This window comes from Anguilla anguilla, chromosome 4 (assembly GCF_013347855.1).
Source record: "Anguilla anguilla isolate fAngAng1 chromosome 4, fAngAng1.pri, whole genome shotgun sequence".
Lineage (NCBI taxonomy): Eukaryota > Metazoa > Chordata > Actinopteri > Anguilliformes > Anguillidae > Anguilla > Anguilla anguilla.
In genome coordinates this window covers 15540391-15561274 of record NC_049204.1, presented here as the reverse complement: position 1 = coordinate 15561274, position 20884 = coordinate 15540391, and the positions used below count along the sequence as shown (strand labels likewise).

The 20884-nt window shown below is 45.3% G+C and overlaps 1 protein-coding gene across 3 annotated transcripts in view; it reads left to right on the top strand.

Annotated features, from left to right (window-relative positions):
- The window catches only part of pip4k2aa (phosphatidylinositol-5-phosphate 4-kinase, type II, alpha a), a 51477-nt gene that overhangs the window by 15706 nt on the left and 14887 nt on the right, over positions 1 to 20884 (top strand). For all 3 annotated transcript variants that reach the window (XM_035413603.1, XM_035413602.1, XM_035413604.1), the window contains exons 2-3: positions 13792 to 13889; positions 15202 to 15298. In XM_035413603.1, the coding sequence (XP_035269494.1) occupies positions 13792 to 13889; positions 15202 to 15298 (195 nt within the window). The remainder of the gene's footprint in view (positions 1 to 13791; positions 13890 to 15201; positions 15299 to 20884) is intronic.

Here is a 20884-nt window from a genome sequence, read left to right as displayed (position 1 = left end):
GCCTGGGATGCTAATTTCCCTCAAGCTAAAACTTGTTTTCAGTTAGACGTAGGCCTTCTCATAGGCCGTATGTCTTTTCTTCAATCGATTCTAGCTCACCAGTGGTGCTGGTGCTAGAGATATGACTTCTTTCCTGTCGGTGTTAGCTCATCTGTGGTACTGTGTGGCTTACATTGTGGAAAATGGTCACTGGTTGATAGAGGAGTGCACAGGGCTCAGGTACTGTGCTCCCTGCCATGGTGTGGGTGTAACAGCAGTAACTTACAGTACAGTAGTATAATGCCTGTTCACTCCAACTGTGTGAGAGTGTTTTGAAACTGGTGTTCTGAAAAGACCTAGACTCGTGTGTTTATTTGACTGTAACAAAGACACTTGGTGTGTTCTTAGTGCATCCTGTAGTTCATATTTTGGGAGCTTTGACTGAATTTCAGTATGCTGTTAGGCCGTGTGGTCATGGTCACCAGGACTGTTAACGCTCTGGGCAGAGTGACACATTCGCCATCCGTCTGCCCTTTTATACGCCTGCTCACTCTAAGAGCGGCAGTCCAGATCTGGTGACGCTCGTTCAGACAGGGGAGCAGAGTGATGAAAGCTAGGAAATGGCATGACGAATGCTAGTTTACTGTTGAGGGGTGGAAAACCCTAGACTTCTGGTTTGGCTAAATAAAAGTCCACAGCCTTGGAGTTCAGGAGGACGCTTCAAGGGCACACACACTTAGGAGTTGTTTTTTGGAGCTGAGCCTGGAGGACGAGGTTCGTCGGACACTCCAAACGTTTATCGATCAGGCCCCTGAGGGCCTACTGCTGGGAGGGAGTTTTATGCGTACGACCATGCACTTACTCAGGGTTTACGTTTCAAACACAGACCTTTGCCAGATTCAAGCCTTCCGTGCCATTTTAAATGATTCATTAAGTGTTTTCTTCATTGGACGGCCCTACACTGTGCTGTTCTTATTTTTGAGGAGGAAAACTGCAAGTTCCCCTAAGTCCATTTGAGGTTTTCAAGAAGGCCTTTTTTAAAATGTTCTCTTGAAGCTCAAGCAGACTCGACAGGTGAAGGATTTTTGTGTCGGCCCGGTAAATATCTTTTCCTGCCGAATGAACAGCCTTCCTTTTCTTCTTATCCTTTCTTTTCAAAAACAGATAGTTTGGCCTGAGACTATGCTTGTCCTTTTAAATGTAGTTTTTGTTCTTATGAAAATAAAAAATGAAAATAGCTGTTAGCTGAGAATGATGTCACTGTGGTGCAGGTGGTACCTCCCATTCAGATGGGAAGACATCATGAGACCTTGAAATAGCTGGTAGCGATGTCGACGTGGGCCCAAGCCGCCTTCGCCTTCCTCGCGCTCCAAGCAAACGCAAGATTCGTCACACTTTCCAGGATATGTTATTCTAAGAATACTCTCAAACAAGTAGCCTTTAGCTTGTAGCTTCCTTGCTCACCTTCACCTTCGGTTGGCTGCCACATGTTAGAACCGCTGGGCCGTAGTCATAGATAAACCTAGACTAGTTTTTTCATGGAAGTGCTAAATTTAGCAGATTATTAGTGATAAAATGCAATTCACATGACATTGCATGTCATGTTTTGTCATCTGAAGGCCTTCTATAGGTGACAGAGTGCATGCTTTATCAGTTTATACTGCTGAACAGGTTACTGGATCAGTGTAAGTTGAGTGGCCTGAGATTTAACCCTACAACATGCTTACACTGTGACTCCATATTGCCCAATCACTTCTGAGTATTTCAGTTTACTAGGGGGTAGGTTTTCAGTTTGAATTGCGCTGGCCGTATCTTTGGAACATCTCAGGAGATGAATGCAGGGGTCTTTTTTTATGGGTACAGTGTTAACTTTTATGAGGATGCTCCCAAATAGTGGGATTCCACTAAGCACACCTTAGCACTTGGATGTAGGCCTAAATTATTTATTGCATTTTATCACTCCCAAAGTACGACCAATAACCTTTTGAAACAATGCGAGCTTTGCAGCGTTTTGCGGGGGTTGCATTTCCTCGTTTCATGAGTCCACGCTTAAAGACCGTGAATGCTGTGAAGAATGCTGAGAGCATGTTACCTGCCTGTTCCAGATTCTCAGCGCTCTCAAACGAATAGTAATTTACAAGCGTAAAATAATTCATTGTAGGCTGTATAGAAGCAGCATGATTTTGTGGCAGATGCAAGTTGTGGCTTAGTCATAGGCAGATTGCTGAGTGAAGTATTTGAACCACTGTAAAAAAAATAAAATTTATTTCTAATTTACGGTCTGGCTATTGTTGTATGACTTTGCTGAGCTCAGTTAAACACTTTCACTCGGATTAATCAGAGAAAAAGGGGTTTCCATCACTGTTTGTCATTCAGCGTGAGAGATTGGGGATTAATATTACAATGAATTCAATGTAATATAGTCTTTTAAGAGTAGCCTATCACTTTCTGCTGTAAATTGATTTAAAACTGTCTAAATTGTTAGGCCGTGAACAGTCTTGTGTGGTGATTTCCTTGATCAAGCACTTTTTTACTGTCGTTTGGCAGTAGTTCAGAGACAGAATGAGCTCTAGTGCTGTGTAAGTTTAAATTCGTTTGATCACGAGTGAGCAGCCGCCTCAGCTAGACTTCCGCTTCGCTAGGAGGATGAGCGTGCTGTTTTTGAATCGGAAAACTCAACACGGCTGCCATGGAAACCCACAGGAAACGGCGGTGCGAAACTTGAAAGACGAGAGGAGCGCAATTCTGAGACACGCGTGAGGTTGCTGTGAAATTGAAGATAGAAGCCCTCTGTGCTAGTTTTGCTAATTGAGACAAGGGAAACTCAGATAGAAACTGACTGTATTGCCTGTAGGCTACATAAATAGGAAATTGTTGTGCAACAACTTTCACTGTGAATTGGAGCTTTGAAATGCTCTTTTGCATTGAACCGTCTGACGCGAATCAAAGTGGAAAAAGGGGCATATTCAAAGAACCATTAGGGAGGAGAAGGTAAAGATGGAGAGAAAAATCAGCGAATTCAAACTCTTCAGGTTTCGTTCAGGGGCTTAATCGTGCTGTACTCCGTTGAAAAATTAAATTGAAAAGATAAGATCACCTTGTGCAAACTGGATTTTGAGACTTATAATCTGTTTATGTTATCTTTATTGAAGGGCATTCATAATGATCCATTTCCACATGCACTTATAACGAATGAATCTGGCCTGTACTTGGCTTGACAGGAGCCATGTGGAGTTGCTTATTGTGCATGTAAATAGTTGATGCATTGTCACTAAAGGAATCAAATTGTCCTTTGAAGTCCATTGCACAGCTTCTCAGGTTGTTTCTCCTGAGCATATCATCCAGCTGAGCACCTATTTGAGAGAGAATGGACATGTTACAAGGCTGCAGGCAGCATAATTATGCACTTTTTTTTTACATACTGAAAAGATGTCCACTCATTTTACAGCATTCATCCTCATCATAGCAGTGTTTGTGTGTCCAGACTCATTCATTTCTCCCTGCTGTCCTGATCACATTGTCTCGACTGTTTGCACACCATTTAAGATTAAGAATGTAAAAGAATAAAACTGACCAGTGAAATCTTTCCAGCTCAGATTAATTCTGAATCCGCTACCTTCATTTCAAGCCTGCCCCACGTCTTGCTGCCATTTTGATTTATGTTATGTGGCATCTGCCTCTCTGGAGTTATTGGTGTTTCACAATCTTTAGGGGCATATAGATTTGTGCAGTGGTTTCACGCTTCGAGCGCAGCAAATTAATTATGAATAAAAAATTGTATTGAACAAAAAACTTTCAAAATTGTTCTCTTTCAACGGTGACTACCAAATCATCAGTGCTCAAATGGCTTTGCTGGTAGAACCCTGTTCCTATTAGCAGTAGAGCTTCAGGAAAGGACTTCATGAGAGCTTTTCGAATGGCTTTGCTGGTAGAAACCCTGTTCCTATTAGCAGAAGAGCTCCAGGAAAGGTCTCAGGAAATACTACAGGACGCATGCAGGTCTGTCAGTCCCTAATACATTATGGGAACCTCATTCATACTGTTAGTACACAGCTTTATTAGGCATTCGAGTATCTCACACAGTAGGCTCTCATGTACGGCCCGTGTGATTCCCGAGGGCGTTTGAGAGCGGAGCAGGATTGAGTACGCGAGAGCACCGGAGCGAGGTTTTAGCACCCACAAGCCACGCTGCTGCCCTTCCCTCACTTCAGCGGACTGTTCCCCTCGCTAACATTTCACTGAGAATAATGGGCTTGAGCACGGAGCTCAGGTGGGAGAGAGGGGGGAGAGGGCAGAGCAGCCCCAGCGGCGTTCCCAAAAGGCCGCGCTCACTGCAGACGAATGCCACACTCCAGGCATCCGTCAGGGAACGCACGTGGGCGCACATCTCTTTGTTACCCATTTGGACAGTAGATCAGGAGGGTTAAGCCAATGAGCAGACTGTACTCAGGGGAGGGAACTGAACAAATACCCTATACAGTTGTGGGTGGGGGGGGGTTGGTAGCTAGCTTGGTCATGTTACGCTGTCCCCATAGGTAGTTTTGAGGGCTTTAGGCTTTAGCAACGTTGCTGAAGGGTGCGGGTTCCGGCGTGGTCAGAGCATGCTGCCCTCCGTGCTGCAGCAGCTGCAGCTTGTGCTGCGGCCCTGCTGGGCCCGACGTCTCCACTGTGACATCATCGATGCCTGCGGCCAGACTGCAGAAAGGGAAGCGGGGGATTCCAAAACTCATGAGTCACCCTCGGTGTGTGTGTGTGTGTGTGCGCACACGTGAGGGGATGAGGGGTTGTGTGTGTGCATGTGTGTGTGGTTTGTGTGTGTGTGCATGCGTGTCTGTGTGCGTGCGTCCACGGGGGGTTGCACCATTCAGTGGCTATTTTCTCTGTGGCTCGGTCTGCACGCTGGCATGCACATGCTGGTGCACATGCTCTGTTCGTTCCCGAGTACGTGTCGGTACGCATCTGTGTGCCTGCGCCTCCCTGGGGCTGGTCCGGCCGGGGCTGGACTCCCTAGGCGCACCCGTGCGTGCGTGTGCGTGTGCGGACGCGTCCGCCGCGGTGCTCCCTGCAGATGAAAGCGCCGCCTCCACGGGCCGTTAAACTCCTGTGATTTAGCGCCGCGTTTCGCTGGGCCGCCAAGCCGCGACTCGCCTCGTCCGTACGCACCCCTCACACCCCTCACACACAGAGCCCTGCTGCACCACTGCCCCGCCACAGCTCTGAGAACGGAAGCTCAAATGCACGGCTGCACCAGCAGAAATGCACTTTACTGCCCTCACACACGGAGCAGTGTCACTTTCATATGTGGTCTGCATTACAGTTGCAAGGGTAATCTACATTTAGTACTGTATTCATGTTTTGCAAGTGAGTTCAGTACATCTGCGTTATTACATTTTTAACAAATGAATATAGTCCAATGCTAATATATTGCTGATATATATAACCCAATTCTGTTTTATTATTGTGAAATATTGCAAATTATGATGCTTATGCTGGCATTAGGCTACATTACAAATGAACACACCGTTCTATTACAAGTGAACACACTGTTGTATTACAAGTCAACACACTATTGTATTACAAGTGAACACAATATTTTATTACAAGGAACACACTATTATACTGCAGATGAACACACTATTATTTTACAAATGAACATACTGGTATTTTACAAATAAATACTAGGCTATTATTTTTCAAGTGAAATCCAACAGAGCCTGGGGGCTACACCCTATTTTAGCACAGGAGTTTGTTTTTATCGATCGCGCTGTACGTTTTCGGCACCTTTGTCAGTGAGAGTACAGGGAGGATGCTGTCCCTGACCCAGCTCTGCCACGAGACTGAATTTATCATCGTCCTCGACATCGCATGCTAAACGTGCTAACGCTGCTGTGACCAAATCATGCTGTTTGCACACAGGCACGATGGGTATTTCTGCTGGATTAAATTGTACAGCGATGGATGAGGACCGATTTGATGGACAGGTTTAGTGCTCATTTTAGATCAATAATGGAAAATAGAAATAAATAATGCACAGTATATCTGTTTTTTTCCATTTAGTTAAACAAGCTTTGTGGGATAGGTATTTCGCAGTTTAACGTGGGCCAGTGTATTTACACGGTCAGATTAAATGCTCTTTGCCCGTCGGTACCTCTGTGTGTCGACTAATATTTTTGTCACTCTCGCTTGTTTTGCGTCCTTTCAGTACATGTGCTTTCAAGGGCTTAAGAAATCCATATTTTGTGACCTCTTCCTCCGAGTGAAGATTAAATCGATTCAGTTTTCACAGCAATACGTGCATTTCGAGTTATTCTTCATCTGCACCAGCCCGAGGACTGCAGAGAGCAGCAGGCTTGGAATACTGATGCAACTGGCGGGTTTCAAGTTTAATAATTAGTAAATTAGAGTTTATGATTATATTCACTCTTTGGCACAGTCAACAACAAAATTGAACTCCGGTGACCGCTTAGAAGCATTCGCGCAGGATTTGTTTTTATTTGAAAAAATGGCAGTGGGTTTAATAATTTTTTTATGAACGATTTATGAGTGTTTATGTGGCTTTGGTATGTAATGACACTGCGGGCTCTCTGATATCAGATGGGCTATTCTTTATATGTTTTAAGTTTGAGTGTAGAATTGGAAAACCCCTTGACACCTGGAAAAGCTTAGAACAGTCTAGCTCTGTGGAGAAGCAGAAGTCATTAAAATTTATCAATATAAGATTACACAATACATGACTTTCCACAAAAAGCCTCTGTAATGCGATGGACTTGGAAACTGAAAAACAAGACCAGGTCAAAACCTAGTATATGGCTGGAGCTAACACACTTCATCCGGCCGACCAATGGTGTAACTTCATAACTCGGCCAACCAATGGTGTAACTTCATCACTCACTCAGTCACAGAAATTTGCGTTTATAGGGCTAGCCCGCTGTTGCAGTGCAGCCAAAAATTCAGAGTAGGGTACACCAATAAACTTGCGTGTTTCCTCAGAACAGTCTTTTATCCTCAACCAATCAGTGTCCTGCAGTGTGTCAGCTGGTCCTACTTTTACTCTGGTTGACACTATCAACACTGTGGCCATGCAGAGCACCACAAGCTGCTGCCTGAGATGTGACTGCAAAGACCTTTGCGGGGAAAAAGGGGGTGATGGGTGAAGTGCTTTGGGGATCGGCCAGACCGCACATTGGAGAGTTCATCTGAGCAGAAAACATGTTACCTTTCTTACCTTAATGTTGCCTATATTAATGTGTTGTTGCTCACTTTTTCAGTATGCAAGGAAACATGAAATAAAGGGAATCCATGTTCTTCTCACTGTTTGTCTGTGTGTAGTATTTAATTTGTTCCCCAGCTGTTCAGGCGCTCGCCGGCCATTATAAGCGTCCTATAATAGTTCATCTGTCCTCTAGTGAATTACCTCCACCTCCTACCTAATGAGCACTTTGGGAAAAGCATTCTCCCCCGGGGAAAGTACCTGGAGCTAATTTACGTCAGGCTCACTGGCTGAACGAAAGCAGGCGAGTAGGGGCAGATTGGACAATGTAGGCTATTTTGCTTTGGGTCTCTTTTTTTTTTTTGTGTGGGGGGGAAGAAAATAGTAGTGGCCTTTAGGATGACAAGAGCCGAGTTGATTCTAATGCGGCGTACTTACGGCTGCGCCGCTGCGCCCGTGGGAGGGGAAATGAACCTGTCCAGCAACTGGCAGTTTGTGTCTGGCAGAAATTGGAGCGGTTGAATGGGAGCGCTCTCTTAGCGCGAGGGGCACATGAATGCCACGTCTGCGACTAATGATAACTCCTGTCGCGGAGGTTAATTAAGGGTTCGAGGAGGTCTGACAAAGGCCACTCCGGCTCTTTCTTCAAGGATTATCCCGGCCCTCGGAGCGCTCGCTCTCCCGGAGCTCGCCACATACAGCGGGAGGAGGGAAGAGAGGCTCTTAATGTATGGACGGGTGCCTGAAAGAAACCAATTTCAGAGACTTGCCGTGGAGGTCCTTAAGCCAGGGGGCTGCCCGCTGCACTGCCTGATGAGAATCAGAGGTCAAGCCTCTCAGGCTGGGGTGGGAAACCCCAGGCTGCCAGTGCTTAAGTATAGCCAGTACATGTTGGTTTTCCTGAATGGCTTTGCTATAGACCCCGAAAGCTCAGTTACAAATGTCTTCCAATAACCACAGGTGCCAAAGCCTAGATTAAACTCTACTGCTATAACGGTTCTGTAACCAATTGTTATTGGTGTGTACCGGATAAGGTTGCTGTAGCTCACTATGGGTATTAAGGTTTTAGCGTAAATGAGAAAAACTCCAAGACATGTAGTCCGTCTTGATTGAAATAGTTTTTGCTGCAGCAGTGAGTCAGAGAACAGCTTAGTTCAGAGGGTTTATATGGGTCTTAGAAAAAAAAAAAATAGGATTAGTTATTTTAACATGATGGTATTAAATAAGAAACCTGTGATGAAGTCGCTGCTTACATTCCCGCTATAACTAATCTGTTTTTCCCCACTATTTCTTTCAAATTAATTTTTGCTGTTTTGATGTGTTATCTCAGGCATTATGATTTGTGTTATTTTGTCTGCTCGTTTGTCTTGATTTGGTTTTAATTTCCTTGGATACTAATCTGAAATGTTTTGTGGGTGTTTGTTATTGAAGTACTGTGTACTGCTGGAACTAATTAGGTCCTGATGAAAACAAATGAACATTCTTCACACCTGAGCTTTAGGCTTATGCGATAGTAAATAGCAAATCACATAGGACCACTACAAGCATTTTGAAAAGGGTAATGGAATGTAAACTAAGGTGTATAAGTAGTTGCGTCATGTTATCTGTGTTTATGACAAGATAACGTTCTTCGTCGAGGTAGAGAATGTTGAAAGCATATTCGATAACCACCGCAGAAATGCGACGCCCGCCATTTGTTTACACTTTAATGCCTTTCCCTCGTCGTTCCCGGCGACAGCCGCCGTGAAGATTTGCCGAGGCAATATCGTCGGCGACGGGAGGCTGTACGTTTAAATGTGGAGACGATAACGATTCCTCACCCGAGCAGCTCGTTCCGTTCTTGGAGAGAAGGAGGGGGAAAGCCCGCATTAATTCTCCGGCATGCACTGGACAGAGGGGTCTGTTCACCTGAAGGCTGGTTTTCGCAGAGCCCCAAATGACGCAGAAACAGATGGGAATCCACGGGAAGGGGCACAGAAATAGAATCCGTCGCAAACACGTTGCCGCAGGCGTCCGCGGGACACGAGAGGCGTGACCGAAGGGAAAGCGTCATCGAGATGGCGGGAAGACTCGACGGAAGATTCGGGGGCACCGAGGATTAGGGTGAAATCCCACGGTGCGTGCCATTTAAACAGCAGCAGCGCATGGACGCCTCTTCTGTACGGCAGATGGAGAATAAGGAGAGATTAGACGCATTAGAGTCTTGCGGAAGCAGTTTTGTGTCACAAAGGGAGCGTTCCTCCCCAAAACGAAGTCATGCTCAATGTCAGGTGCTATGCCACGCTTAGAGGTCACGCCGTGACCGGTCGATTCGGCACCCCCCCCCCTAAAACAGCCTCCTCCCCCCCCCTTCTAAAAGCGCCCCGCTAACCCGAGCCGTGTGTTTTCCATTACCTGCGACGCTGCTGGCTCCCTAATGGAGCGCTGCGGAGTGAGGCACAGCCAGACCCGCTCTGACCTTCAGTCTCAGTCACGGCCAGTCTGAGTGCATTTCACACACAGACGGCACAGAAAATTGGGCTTTACGCTTTAAAGCCTTAATACAGCTCCCACTCCTGCTCTTCCTCAAATGTGAGAGTGTGTGTATGTGTGTGTGAGAGAGAGTGGATGTACGTGTGTGTGTGTGTGTGTGTGAGAGAGAGAGAGAGAGAGAGAGTGGGTGTACGTGTGTGTGTGTGTGTGTGTGTGTGTGTGTGTGTGTGTGTGTGTGTGTGTGTGTGTGTGAGAGAGAGTGGGTGTACGTGTGTGTGTGTGTGTGTGTGAGAGAGAGTGTGTGTGTGTGTGTGAGAGAGAGAGAGTGGGTGTACGTGTGTGTGTGTGTGTGTGTGTGAGAGAGAGAGAGAGTGGGTGTACGTGTGCTTGCGTTGCGTACACATGCAGTGATTTATAGCATTCACACACATCTGTTACCCGGTGCTCTGCTGACTCAACAGCCTCCATCCCCACACGGATCTGAAGGCCGTATCCTACAGGAGGGTCATCCATACACGACACATCTACTGCACTGATGCAGTGTAGAACTAGCGCTGGTATTGATGCCCTTCAAGAAAGGTCACATGGCAGGAGTGGAACCCCTCATTTTTCTTTCCCGCTTTGAAAGGTTTTGCATAGGTGTACAATCGATAGTTTCAGTAGAAGTAACTCGAAATCTGATGGTCAGGGATTCCTTCATTGTTCTGTGAGGTTTGTAGGCCTCTCAGAAAGCAACAGCGGGCTTGACACACCTCCGTGTGCGCGAGGCGTGGACCGTGCCCGAAATGGCAGCTGGAACCCATCTGACGTGTTCCACGTGAGATTTCAACCGCCGCATTTATCATCCGACTCTTTTTTCCGCTACATAAACACTGAGTGCATGATTACGGCTGCACCGTGCAATCCTTTTTCTCTTCTTCTTTTTTTCTTTTTTCTTTCTGCTGCCCGTTTGGAAAGTCTGAGCGTCTGCGGAGCTCAGTCCGGTGTCGGACGGAGTGCTTATTTTCATCATCCGTCACGAGTTCGGTTTCATTCCAGAGTTCAGCGGCCGTCCTGTTCCCCGGGACGAGATGCATGTATTTCTGTTTCCGAGGATGTTGATGCTAAGGGCTGTCATGTTTTGTCGCGCTGTTTATTAGTGTGGTTTTGATATGGGAGATGTTCTGTCCTGTAGCAAGTGGCTGTTTGCCATTAAAGGGTAAGGATGCGTTATGAGGTTTCGTGGCAGGAGGCCTTTGTGTTTTAGAGTAACTGGAAGTGGATTAGCTTTCACGCTGATAGTAGACCTCGCTTTGCCACATGTTATTCAATTACCAACAACAATACTGCTGTCCAACAGTGTGAGTTATAGATATGTATATATGCAGTCTGGTGGGTACTGGTGGGAAAATGTTTGGTAAAGTGGCAAATTCACATAAAGATGCTGCAAAACCTGCATTATAGCCTATCTGCTACGACATATAGTGGAAGCAAATCATGTCTCTCACAGCTAGAGTTGTTCAGGTCTTCCGGCTGTTCATTTCTTAGGCATATTCAGATGCATATAGCAAAAAAAATGACCTCGCCTCTATTTCCTTTCAGCATGCTTTTTTAATGAAAATGCTTGGCTGGGTATTCTGTTTACATTGTATTAGGAACACTTTAACATCAATCTTATTATTATTGCTCTAGTTTATTAGCATACCAAAACCTGATGACTAGACCTGCACTGTGTTTGCTTTGGATGTTTGGGCCCTACTGACTGGGAACATTATTAGTATGAATATCAAGTAAGAACTTAAGTGAAAATATTGCTTTTTTTCTGAATGTAGATTTTCACAGTACTGAACATCATTGTCATTCATTTCACCTGATAGCGTGTTAAATTTTGGCTTAAAGACTAAGCTTGACCGTAACAAAACTTTGCTCATTAAATGATTTCTCTTGGCTAATGGTTGTAGTCAATAACTGCTACCTGCTAACTGCAAACTCAGTTTCCTGCAGCTTTAGCCAAGAATAGTTGTGCTAGCAAACCAGCTTGGTAGTCATCAAATTTTAATACTTCGATGACTACCATCTAAGTATTAACATACTCTCTTCATTGAAGTACAGCCTACTCCATGTAGTTGTGTTGTGAAATCTAGCTTACACACTTACTATTTCTTCTGTACATGAGAGAGATTTGCGTCTGAGTTCGGTCTGTAGCCGGCTGGTCGATGGACTGATTATGACAGTTGGGCTTGTTCACTTGTTTTACTTTGAAAACTCTCCCTCGGCTTGTGGGAAACAGAACAGGGCATTGACCAAAGATGTTAGGGGCAGTTTGTGGTACCATCTCCAACTTCTTCCCAACTTATCTTTCCACGGGTAAAGTATTACCCTGTAAAATGGTTATCTACAGAACAGGGGCTTAAACCTTACCTGTTGTCAATAAATGAGAGTTCTCATAAAAACACCAAGTTACATACAACTTTTGGCAACATTGTCACTTTATTGCTATGCAAGCAACTAAAAAAAGCAATCTACCAAGGATAGCCCAATGCATGTGTTTGTATATCCGGACAGACCAGAGTGAACTGCAGTGTTCAGCTTCATTTTGGTCAATTAGTAGCTATATTCTAAGGGCATTGTGAAGGAAAAGAGAAACAAAGTGAACTATAGGTATTATGTAAGAGTGTGCTGGGAAATCAGGGAAAGTCATTGTGTCAGATGTGTAGGTGCTGGTACCCTGAGGCACATCACTGTCTGACATCCCAGAATGCACCCCTCATACAGTCACCAATGTTTCCAGTGTGTCATAGTAGTAAGAGATCTGCTTTTGCTTACACCAGACCCTGTCCAGTTATGGTACAGCTAAGTCTTTAAGCATGCCTTGGGTTCTGCTTCATTACAGGGTTACAAAAACTTTGGTAGAAAACGCCTCCCTGATGCAGGTGAACATTATAATTGAATGAATTCTGAAAAATTATGTAACATAATTTTTGGATGTATGAGTCATATTTAATGTGAACTCAGATTTTAGTTAGAAAATGCTGAATGGCTGACAGTGAACTTGTAGATCTGGTTTTGAAGTAATAAATCATTGAGTTGTTAAAAGTGCTTTATTGGTAGGCCTATATAAAGTGACAAAGGACCTACACCTGTAGTGTAAAGGTAGCCTACTTCTTTATATAGGCTAGCTGCAGTAAATTAAAGTACACAGCTTTTGATGCAATCTGATCTGGTGGCCTGTCATCTTTACTGCCTTTTATTGTCTAAATCACACAAAGATACTGTATGAATTATATGCATTATGTCCTATTCTTAGCATACGTAACATAAACTATTTCTGCAGTATGTGATTTTGAGAGTCTTTTGTAGGCTATTCATTTTGGCATTATGTTGGTAGATTTAATGTGTCTGCCAAACAATGTTTGTACATATTGTAAACTGGCCTTAACTGAATGAAGGTTTAACAATGTGCCACACAGATTAAAAAGCATCTGTTATAATCTTATAATTTCGTACTATGTCAATATAGGGCACCTTCTTCACAATCAATTCAGAATTGAGGCTAAGACATGTTGTTAATAACAGGCTGGAATTGAAACTAGAGCTTTTACTCAGTTGAAGTAATGGAGTGTATGCTTTCATCTGATCAATGTCATAAACAAAGCATGAAAATTAAATGATAAAATAGAGAGACCTGTCTAGCCTGCTTCACATGAATTAGGCTACATATAGGCTACTGTGTAAACGGAGTGCAGTCTTGCAGGGGTACCCTGGACTAACCAGGAAACATCTGGCATCAGGGTGATGTCGTTTTCATAATTGATTGGGCATTTTCAGTAACCACTTTGTACTGCACTTATACCATCCTCTTTGGAGCCAAGTCAGTTTTTTTTGTTGGGGCTGTTATGTTTTACGACATTGTTTTTTCTTTTTCTTTTTTATGTAAGACGCACCAGTGTGGGAAGAAATACAGGTTATTGCAGCGGCCTTTTGATTTGTATGTGGGGTTAAAAAACCCTGAGAGGAGCACGCAACCTTTCCGTGCCCTTGAAACTCGCATATGTGTAAAAAAACAGGAACGTTTGGGATTAGCGCTAACCGTGCCGAGTGCTATTGTGTGCATCCCCCGGTAACGGCAGTCCTGGTCTTTCTCCCCGCAGATTAATGAGCTCAGCCACGTTCAGATCCCAATCATGCTGATGCCTGACGACTTCAAGGCCTACTCGAAGATCAAGGTCGACAACCACCTCTTCAATAAGTGAGTGCCTCGGAAATGCACTTAAACGTGGCATGTTTACTCAGCAGCCCGTGAAATTGTGCAGATATTTGATTGGATCGTTTTAGATCTCGCAAACCGCCGTTTCTGCTGAGTGGTAGGCAGCGGGGTTGGCCTGCGCTCTGGGCGAATTACTCCGGTTGTGGTTTGTAATCCTGGACGGTTGCTGGCGTTTCGCCTTTGGGCAGTAAACTTTGCCTCGGTGACTCTATTTCAGTCTTAGTATGCGTGGAACTTGTCTGCACAGTTGTGAAGGTTAATTTTGTTAGTAGTGTAGTCCTTCACATACCACAGATAAATTTGTTAGCTGTAGATTTGGTTTTTTGTAATGTATTAATTGTATACTGCACCAATTGTGGCCTTCTAATTCAGTTGGTTACAGTTGAACAACCAACTCATTTGACCATATCTGTATGCAAATGATGATGTCACCGGTATGCCTGTCATTGGTATGCCTCTTACCCCACATATAAATGTTTTGGAAACAGAAAGCTGAGATCTGTTGAAGGTATGCAAGGCCCTGTTTTGAGGTGGCAAGGCAATCATAAATTAGCATGCCTGAATAACAGAATGAATTTTAACAGTACATTCACACTCTGTGCACTGTACAGGTAGCAGGTATTACATCTTTAATGAGATGAATGTGTGACTTGACTGAAAAAGCTGGATGCCTTCCACAGTCTCCTGAATGAAATCTTGAAATATCTGGTTTAGTTTTTAACATTGCTGTCCACTATTAAAACTGTTGCTAATGTAATCTAAGTTAATGTTGCTACTGATAATGCCACTAACGTTAGGCTATAATTAGGTTCTTGTATCTGAGTCATCTTTATACATTGAACGAACGTAAGCTTGTCTCTTAAGCTCAGCGTGCTTTTATGATCATTGGTGTGTTTGCTACGAGAATCGAGGTTTAGGTCTCGTTCCCCAAAACCCTGAATATTCACAGACATTGCCTATGATTCAGTCAACATTCGTCCATAGCTGATCCACTTGTGAATGCAGTTTTTCTTGACAAACTCACTTCATTAGCAAGTTCATTTAGTGATTGCTGAATTCACCAAACTGTGTTTGTGAATGAAAAAAATGCTGATTTGAATTCATTTTTCATTGAAACTCAAGACAAATTTTGACAAATGTTCCTGACCTCTGTAAATGTAATGTCAGAAGAAAGCTTGAATTTTAAACAGCTAAGGATGCATCAGTGTGATTCTGTAATATATTGCATGTGTTAATTATAAACATTGCATTTTGGCCTATTTATATTTCAATATAATTTGTTCTTGTTTTATAGGGAAAACATGCCAAGCCATTTTAAGTTCAAGGAATATTGTCCTCTTGTCTTCCGTAATTTAAGAGAGAGGTTCGCCATTGATGATCAGGACTTCCAGGTATGTGAACGCTTTCTTTGTCAAAAACCTCTACTTTCAAGGACGATGTACTTTGCCTGTTAGCAATTCACTGTCAGTCATTGCAGACAACCTGTCTGTAAGCAGCATCTAGGGGTATTGTTTAAGTTCTGATTGACTTCAGGAATTGTTTCTCTGCTTATCTATCTTCTGGGACCCAAACGAATCTACTCAATCATGAAAGTTATAATAACTTAATTGAAGAGTGATTGAACTTTTATGTCCAAAAGAAGGGCCTATCTAAAAATAGTTTAAAAAAAAAAGGCCAAAAAGACTAGTTGTACGGGAGTTTTGATTTGCCGCTAAGCTCTAATGGAACCCTATATTACAGCCAAGTTTTGTTGGGTTAGGTGGGCAGGATGGTGGTTTGAGTGATGCCTGCTCTTAATATTTTCAGTGGCTTTCCGTTATTGTGATGGAGAGGTTGCGCCCTCAAGCCATTAGTTATGCTTATCTTCTCAGTGTGTCTCAGAGCCAAGTCCTTGTCGAAAGGAAGAATGATGGCTTGAGGTAGACGTGATGGAAGCGGGAGCACATTGCTGCTGTGTCGTGGTCTCGAACGTTAGAATAGGCTGAAGACCGAGTGAAAAGATTTTATGGAAAGTAGAACGCTCGAGTGGAACAAAATGGCAGAAAGATAATGCGTCTTTACCACTGTGGCTTCGTTCTGTGGTTACCCATGCGGGCAAGAACAGCTGACTGCAGCACTGCCTTCTACGTCTAACATCCGTTGCTGGACTCAAACTTTCCAGCCTCTGTGCGTCTGTTTCTTTTGAAAAGGAGGTGACTGTGAAGAAAGCGCTACGTTAGCGCTTCTCTTGTCTGACCCACATCGACCCTTTCTGCGACCATTTAAGCAGCGACATTTTGAAGCGATGAAGAGCGAGCGGTTTAATAAGCTCCACGTTCGACACATGCACTCCGCCTGACGCTCGCGCTAAGCAGGGTAAAGCAGGCCGTAATTACACTCTTGAAAGGCAAGGCGCAGGACGTGATTAATGAGAAAAAATTTTCCAAGTCAACGTTCAGTCTGTCATCATTATGGGCGCCATTATGGCATGTAATGACAGCAATTTTGCCACCTAAATGGAGTGATTTTGTTTAAATTCCCTTCAGTCGCACCTCATGTTTTTAAGCCTCTGTCTGCTCCGTGCTGAACGGCTGGATTTGGAATGGAAGAGCGGGCAGCTCTTCTTCGGTGTTTGCAGATAGCTGCAAAGTCGGGAGGTCTGTCGGTCAGCACGACTGGGAGAAGGCTTAACGCTGCTAATGTAAACCGATAGAAGAGAAGCCCTCAGAGAACACGCCGGGAGCCTGTGGGCTGTGGGGCCTGCATCTGTGGTCTCTCCGCCTCAGCGAAGGCTGCACCTTTAAATCCATTGCCCCAGATCCTTTTTTTTTTCCCGCTCAGAGCTCAATAAGCACTCTGGCCCTAGGTGCCGCCCCCTTGTTGCACCAGCTGTTTTCCAGGGATTAATCAACAGTGGGGCTTTGAGGCTTGTAGTTGTCGCCGTGAGCACTGAGGTAGGCAGACTGGCAGAGAGAGCCCCGAGGCCCCCACCCTGTGCGCAGAGAATTTACCGGGCCATTGTTTGACCTGGGCACCTGAACCACAGGAAAGCTACGAGGATTATTAAACATCAGTTGGCCTCGTGTTGCTCTGGGCACTCGCTTCGGATTCCTCTCATTCTTGCTCGATTCCTTAGTGTGGCCCGGAACGTGTAAATGCTTGCTTCGGCAGCGACTGGCGAATATAAATCAACATTCGCGAGCGTTCGACCCCCCCCACACGTGTCTTTATTTTTATTTTTTATTTTTTTGGGAAGATCGCGGTCAGAAAATTCAGCTTCTCCACAAAATGGACGCTGCCATTTGCCAGCTGCAACAGGAGACGAGGGACACATCTGTGAGAAATTTACACAGCCTAATGACCGCGAGTTAAGATAACGTGGGCAAATTGAAAACTCCCGCTCTGGTGAGATAGCTAGCGAAAGCCTGTGACTCTGCGCTAAGGTTCACTTCCCATTCATGTCCAGTGGATTAAGACCGATGCAGCAGTAATGAGGCAAATCGGAGCTGAGCGATGCGCACGGCCCGAAGCGTGCAACGGATTAGCCGCGCAGCTAAGACTCGGAAATCGGAAAACAAGCGCGACAGCTTCCGACCGGCCCCGCGTTGGGCGGAGAGCGTAACGGTCAGGGAGCTTTCCTGCGCCGGATTTCACCGGAACGCATTCCCAAAAGCCTCGGCTCAGGGGTCCAGAGGGCTGCGTAGTGGCTCAGGCTGGTCAACTGGCCTGGGAATGGTCGTCAGAGGGCGGCCTGAGCTGACGCAGCAACTGCAGCCTTGCAGGCAGGCAGCAAGGACAGACTGCTGTCCAGTGGTGTTTATTTGAGGTTCGCACCTGACAAAGACGCAAAATTAGGTTACGCTAATGAAGACTGCAGCGAATTGCCTCTTGTTCAACCAGTCATGCAGCACATCCACTGACAGTTACACATAGGCTGTGAATTGTGACATAACATGAAGACGAAACAAAGAGCTACTCTCAGGAGATGGAAATTCTCAGTTGGAAATTCTCACTGTCACTGAGTACAGCTGTTAACCCACGTGATTGCAGGAAAAAAAAGAACATTGTAAGCCCACACAACTAGAATATTAATGACGAATATTGCTATAGATTTTCTGTTCGTTCTTGTCGTGCCTCTAATGGGACAAATGGGAAGGGCGATACCTCACTCCAGTGTGAAAATTGCTTTAAATGAGTCGGAATGCACCCCATTCTGGTCTTCAGGCCCACCAGCCGAGGGACAGAAACTCAAATGTCACACCGATGGCCTGGATAAAATGTGAAGGGGTGAGGGAGGGTGTTTGATTCCCTTTGGTTCAGCTGCGCTGCCCTTTAATCAGAAAGGAAATGTTGCTTTGGCCAAGCCCGGCTCTGCGGTTCCTGAAGATGTTCCAGTGGGAGTCTGAATGGTTTGGGGACCTCTAGAGCCAGGATTCCCAAAGGGCCAAACGGAGCCGACCTCCCGTGCGCCCGCCAACAGCCTCCTAACATTTCTCCATTATTTACCATTTCTGCTTTGAGGCTGTACAAATTTTGTCTGTAAGCGTTTTTAAATAATAATTTTAAATAAGATGTATATCAATTCGCATTCACAGAGTTTACTTACAAATGCCTGACTGACGTTAATCCGACACGATTTTGGATACCGTGTACTGCTGCAAGCTGTTCAGTTACCAGATTTATTCTAAGAGGAGATTGGAAGGGCTCTACTTTCCGGCCGGCGCGTGGCGTGTTGCGAGCCATCGCACTGGTGAAGTGCTATTTCTGTCCTGGATCTGGACACGCCTGACTGCCGTTTGGCAGTTTCATGACTCGTGTGGTGTGTGCCGAAGTGGGAGGCGAGCCACTGCTGGGGTGTGTCAGGCAAGGTCAAGCAGAGCACTGCACTTTTTGTGCAGCTTATTGCAATTTTGGTATCCGTCTATAGTCAGCGATTTGCGTCCTCGCCTCCTGCCTGCTCAGACCATGTCTCTGGTGTTAAGTCACAACCCAGCGCACGTTTGATGTACAGTGTGTAAAATTTCTTGTGTTCTTCTTTTAAAAAAAAATAAAATTTCAGTGGAAAATTTATATTAAACGAGAGAAAGCAGTTCAAAAGTTAAAAGAATAAGAGTGCCAGAATTATATTGGCGCACAATCCCATTCCTGCTCACTTACACAAATATGCAACAGGGAGGTAGTTTCTAAGAAAAGACTAGAATAAAGAGGTATGTTTTGATAATGGGCCTGATAACTTCAAGCTTCATGTGGATTCGATACATGCTATGGCCAGAAGCGATGAAAATGTACCTCTTTGGCCATGCACACCAATGAAAATACAACTCATTACTGTTGTTGTTTAAAGTATGTTTTTGTGAATTCTCTTAATCTATGGGTGCGCGCACACACACAAACACACACACACCTCCTGCTGTGTGTGTCAGGGCACGCTGGAACGGCACGCTCGTTTCAGACAAAGGCAGCATCGCCTTGGCCTCTGAGTCCCTCGGAACAGCAGAAGATGCTGAATAATTAATCGGAGGTTGGTTTTGCCAACGTTGCCTTTCCCGCGAGAGGCTGTCAGCAATGGCAGCACCAGGGACACGAGGCCCCGCGTTTGCCCTCACTGCAAGAGAGCATCCGGGCCGGGTTAATGGCATTGTGCCCCTCGCCCCCCTCCCAACGACCCGCACTCCACCTCCTGGGCCAGGGGAGGGAGGAGGCGGGGGGTCGGGGCTTCATTGTTTATTCAGCTCTGTCTCTGCGGATAGTCTGCTCATCAGCGAAGGATCACTGCGGGGGAGTCCAGGGAGAGGCAGCCTCTCGCTGCTCCCCTCACACGCACAACCAAATGATAAAAATTCAGATGAATGCTTACTTGAGTTTGAACTGAAGTTGTTTAAATTACTCAGAGGCTCCTTCAGCGGTTCTCAGACCCACATTGCCAAATTCAGCAGGAACTTTTCCCAGACATTCTCCTGAGCTCATTTCTCCTGAGCCACAAGAGCCTTTTCTCATCTTTATGATAGCAGGCTCCAGGCTTTCTGCCTAATAGTCAGGGTTTCTCCAATGTTTTGATTTGCAAATTAGGCACCATGATAGCTGCAGTGGTTTTTAACCCTCCCCCCCTCCTCACCGCAGAAGTGATGAGTGCAATGTGACGTTATTTTCAGCCTCTCATTTCCATGGAAGAGGCTTGCTGAGAACATCCCATTCATTATTCCTCTGCTTCATTACTCCTTCGAGTGTCTTCATGTATATTCAGCAGGGAATGCCAAGGAGACTGGTAGCTGTAGCGACTTGGACAACTTCTGCATTTTTTTTACAACATATCCATTTATATATATATTGAAGCAATTTAAGTGCCTTGCTCAAGGGTACATTGGCAGTGTTCTACCTGGGAATTGAACTGCGACCTTCAGTTTACAAGCCCGGCTCTCCACTGCTGCTACAGTGGCTCCGTAGTGAAGGGAAAGGAGTCCAGAATGGACACCAAGCCCTGTGGGTCACTAGCCGAAGGTTCGGGATCAGGACCCATGAACGGATCATTATCCAGCGCACAGTTTAATGCTCCCAAGGGAAATTAATCAGCTTCGGGGCAAAGACGATATTTCAGTCGTACCGGTCTTCGTCATCACCCTCAGTGGCTGGTGTGGAGTCCAACAGCAGCTGTAGACACACAACATGCACTGCAGCACAACATAAAGAAGACATACGACCTGCTCCTCCTGTGCTGCATCAGCAATAGATTACGCACACAGTATTATAGCGTTTAATTTTGCGGCTCTACCCTAAGCGCAGATTTGTATGTCTCCATAAACGCGCTTGTGGGATCCTCCTGAACCAGGAGAAATCATTCAAAAGCCCCATCAGCGCAAAACTTGGAACCTTGGCCCATTTCCCAGAATCCTTCGTGCCTGGCTACGCTTGGCGTCCCAGACTGCGGGGAAGGTGAAGCTGCGCGCACAGCGCGGAATGTGCCGGACTGCGGGGGGTGAGCGGGACCAGGGAGACGCAGG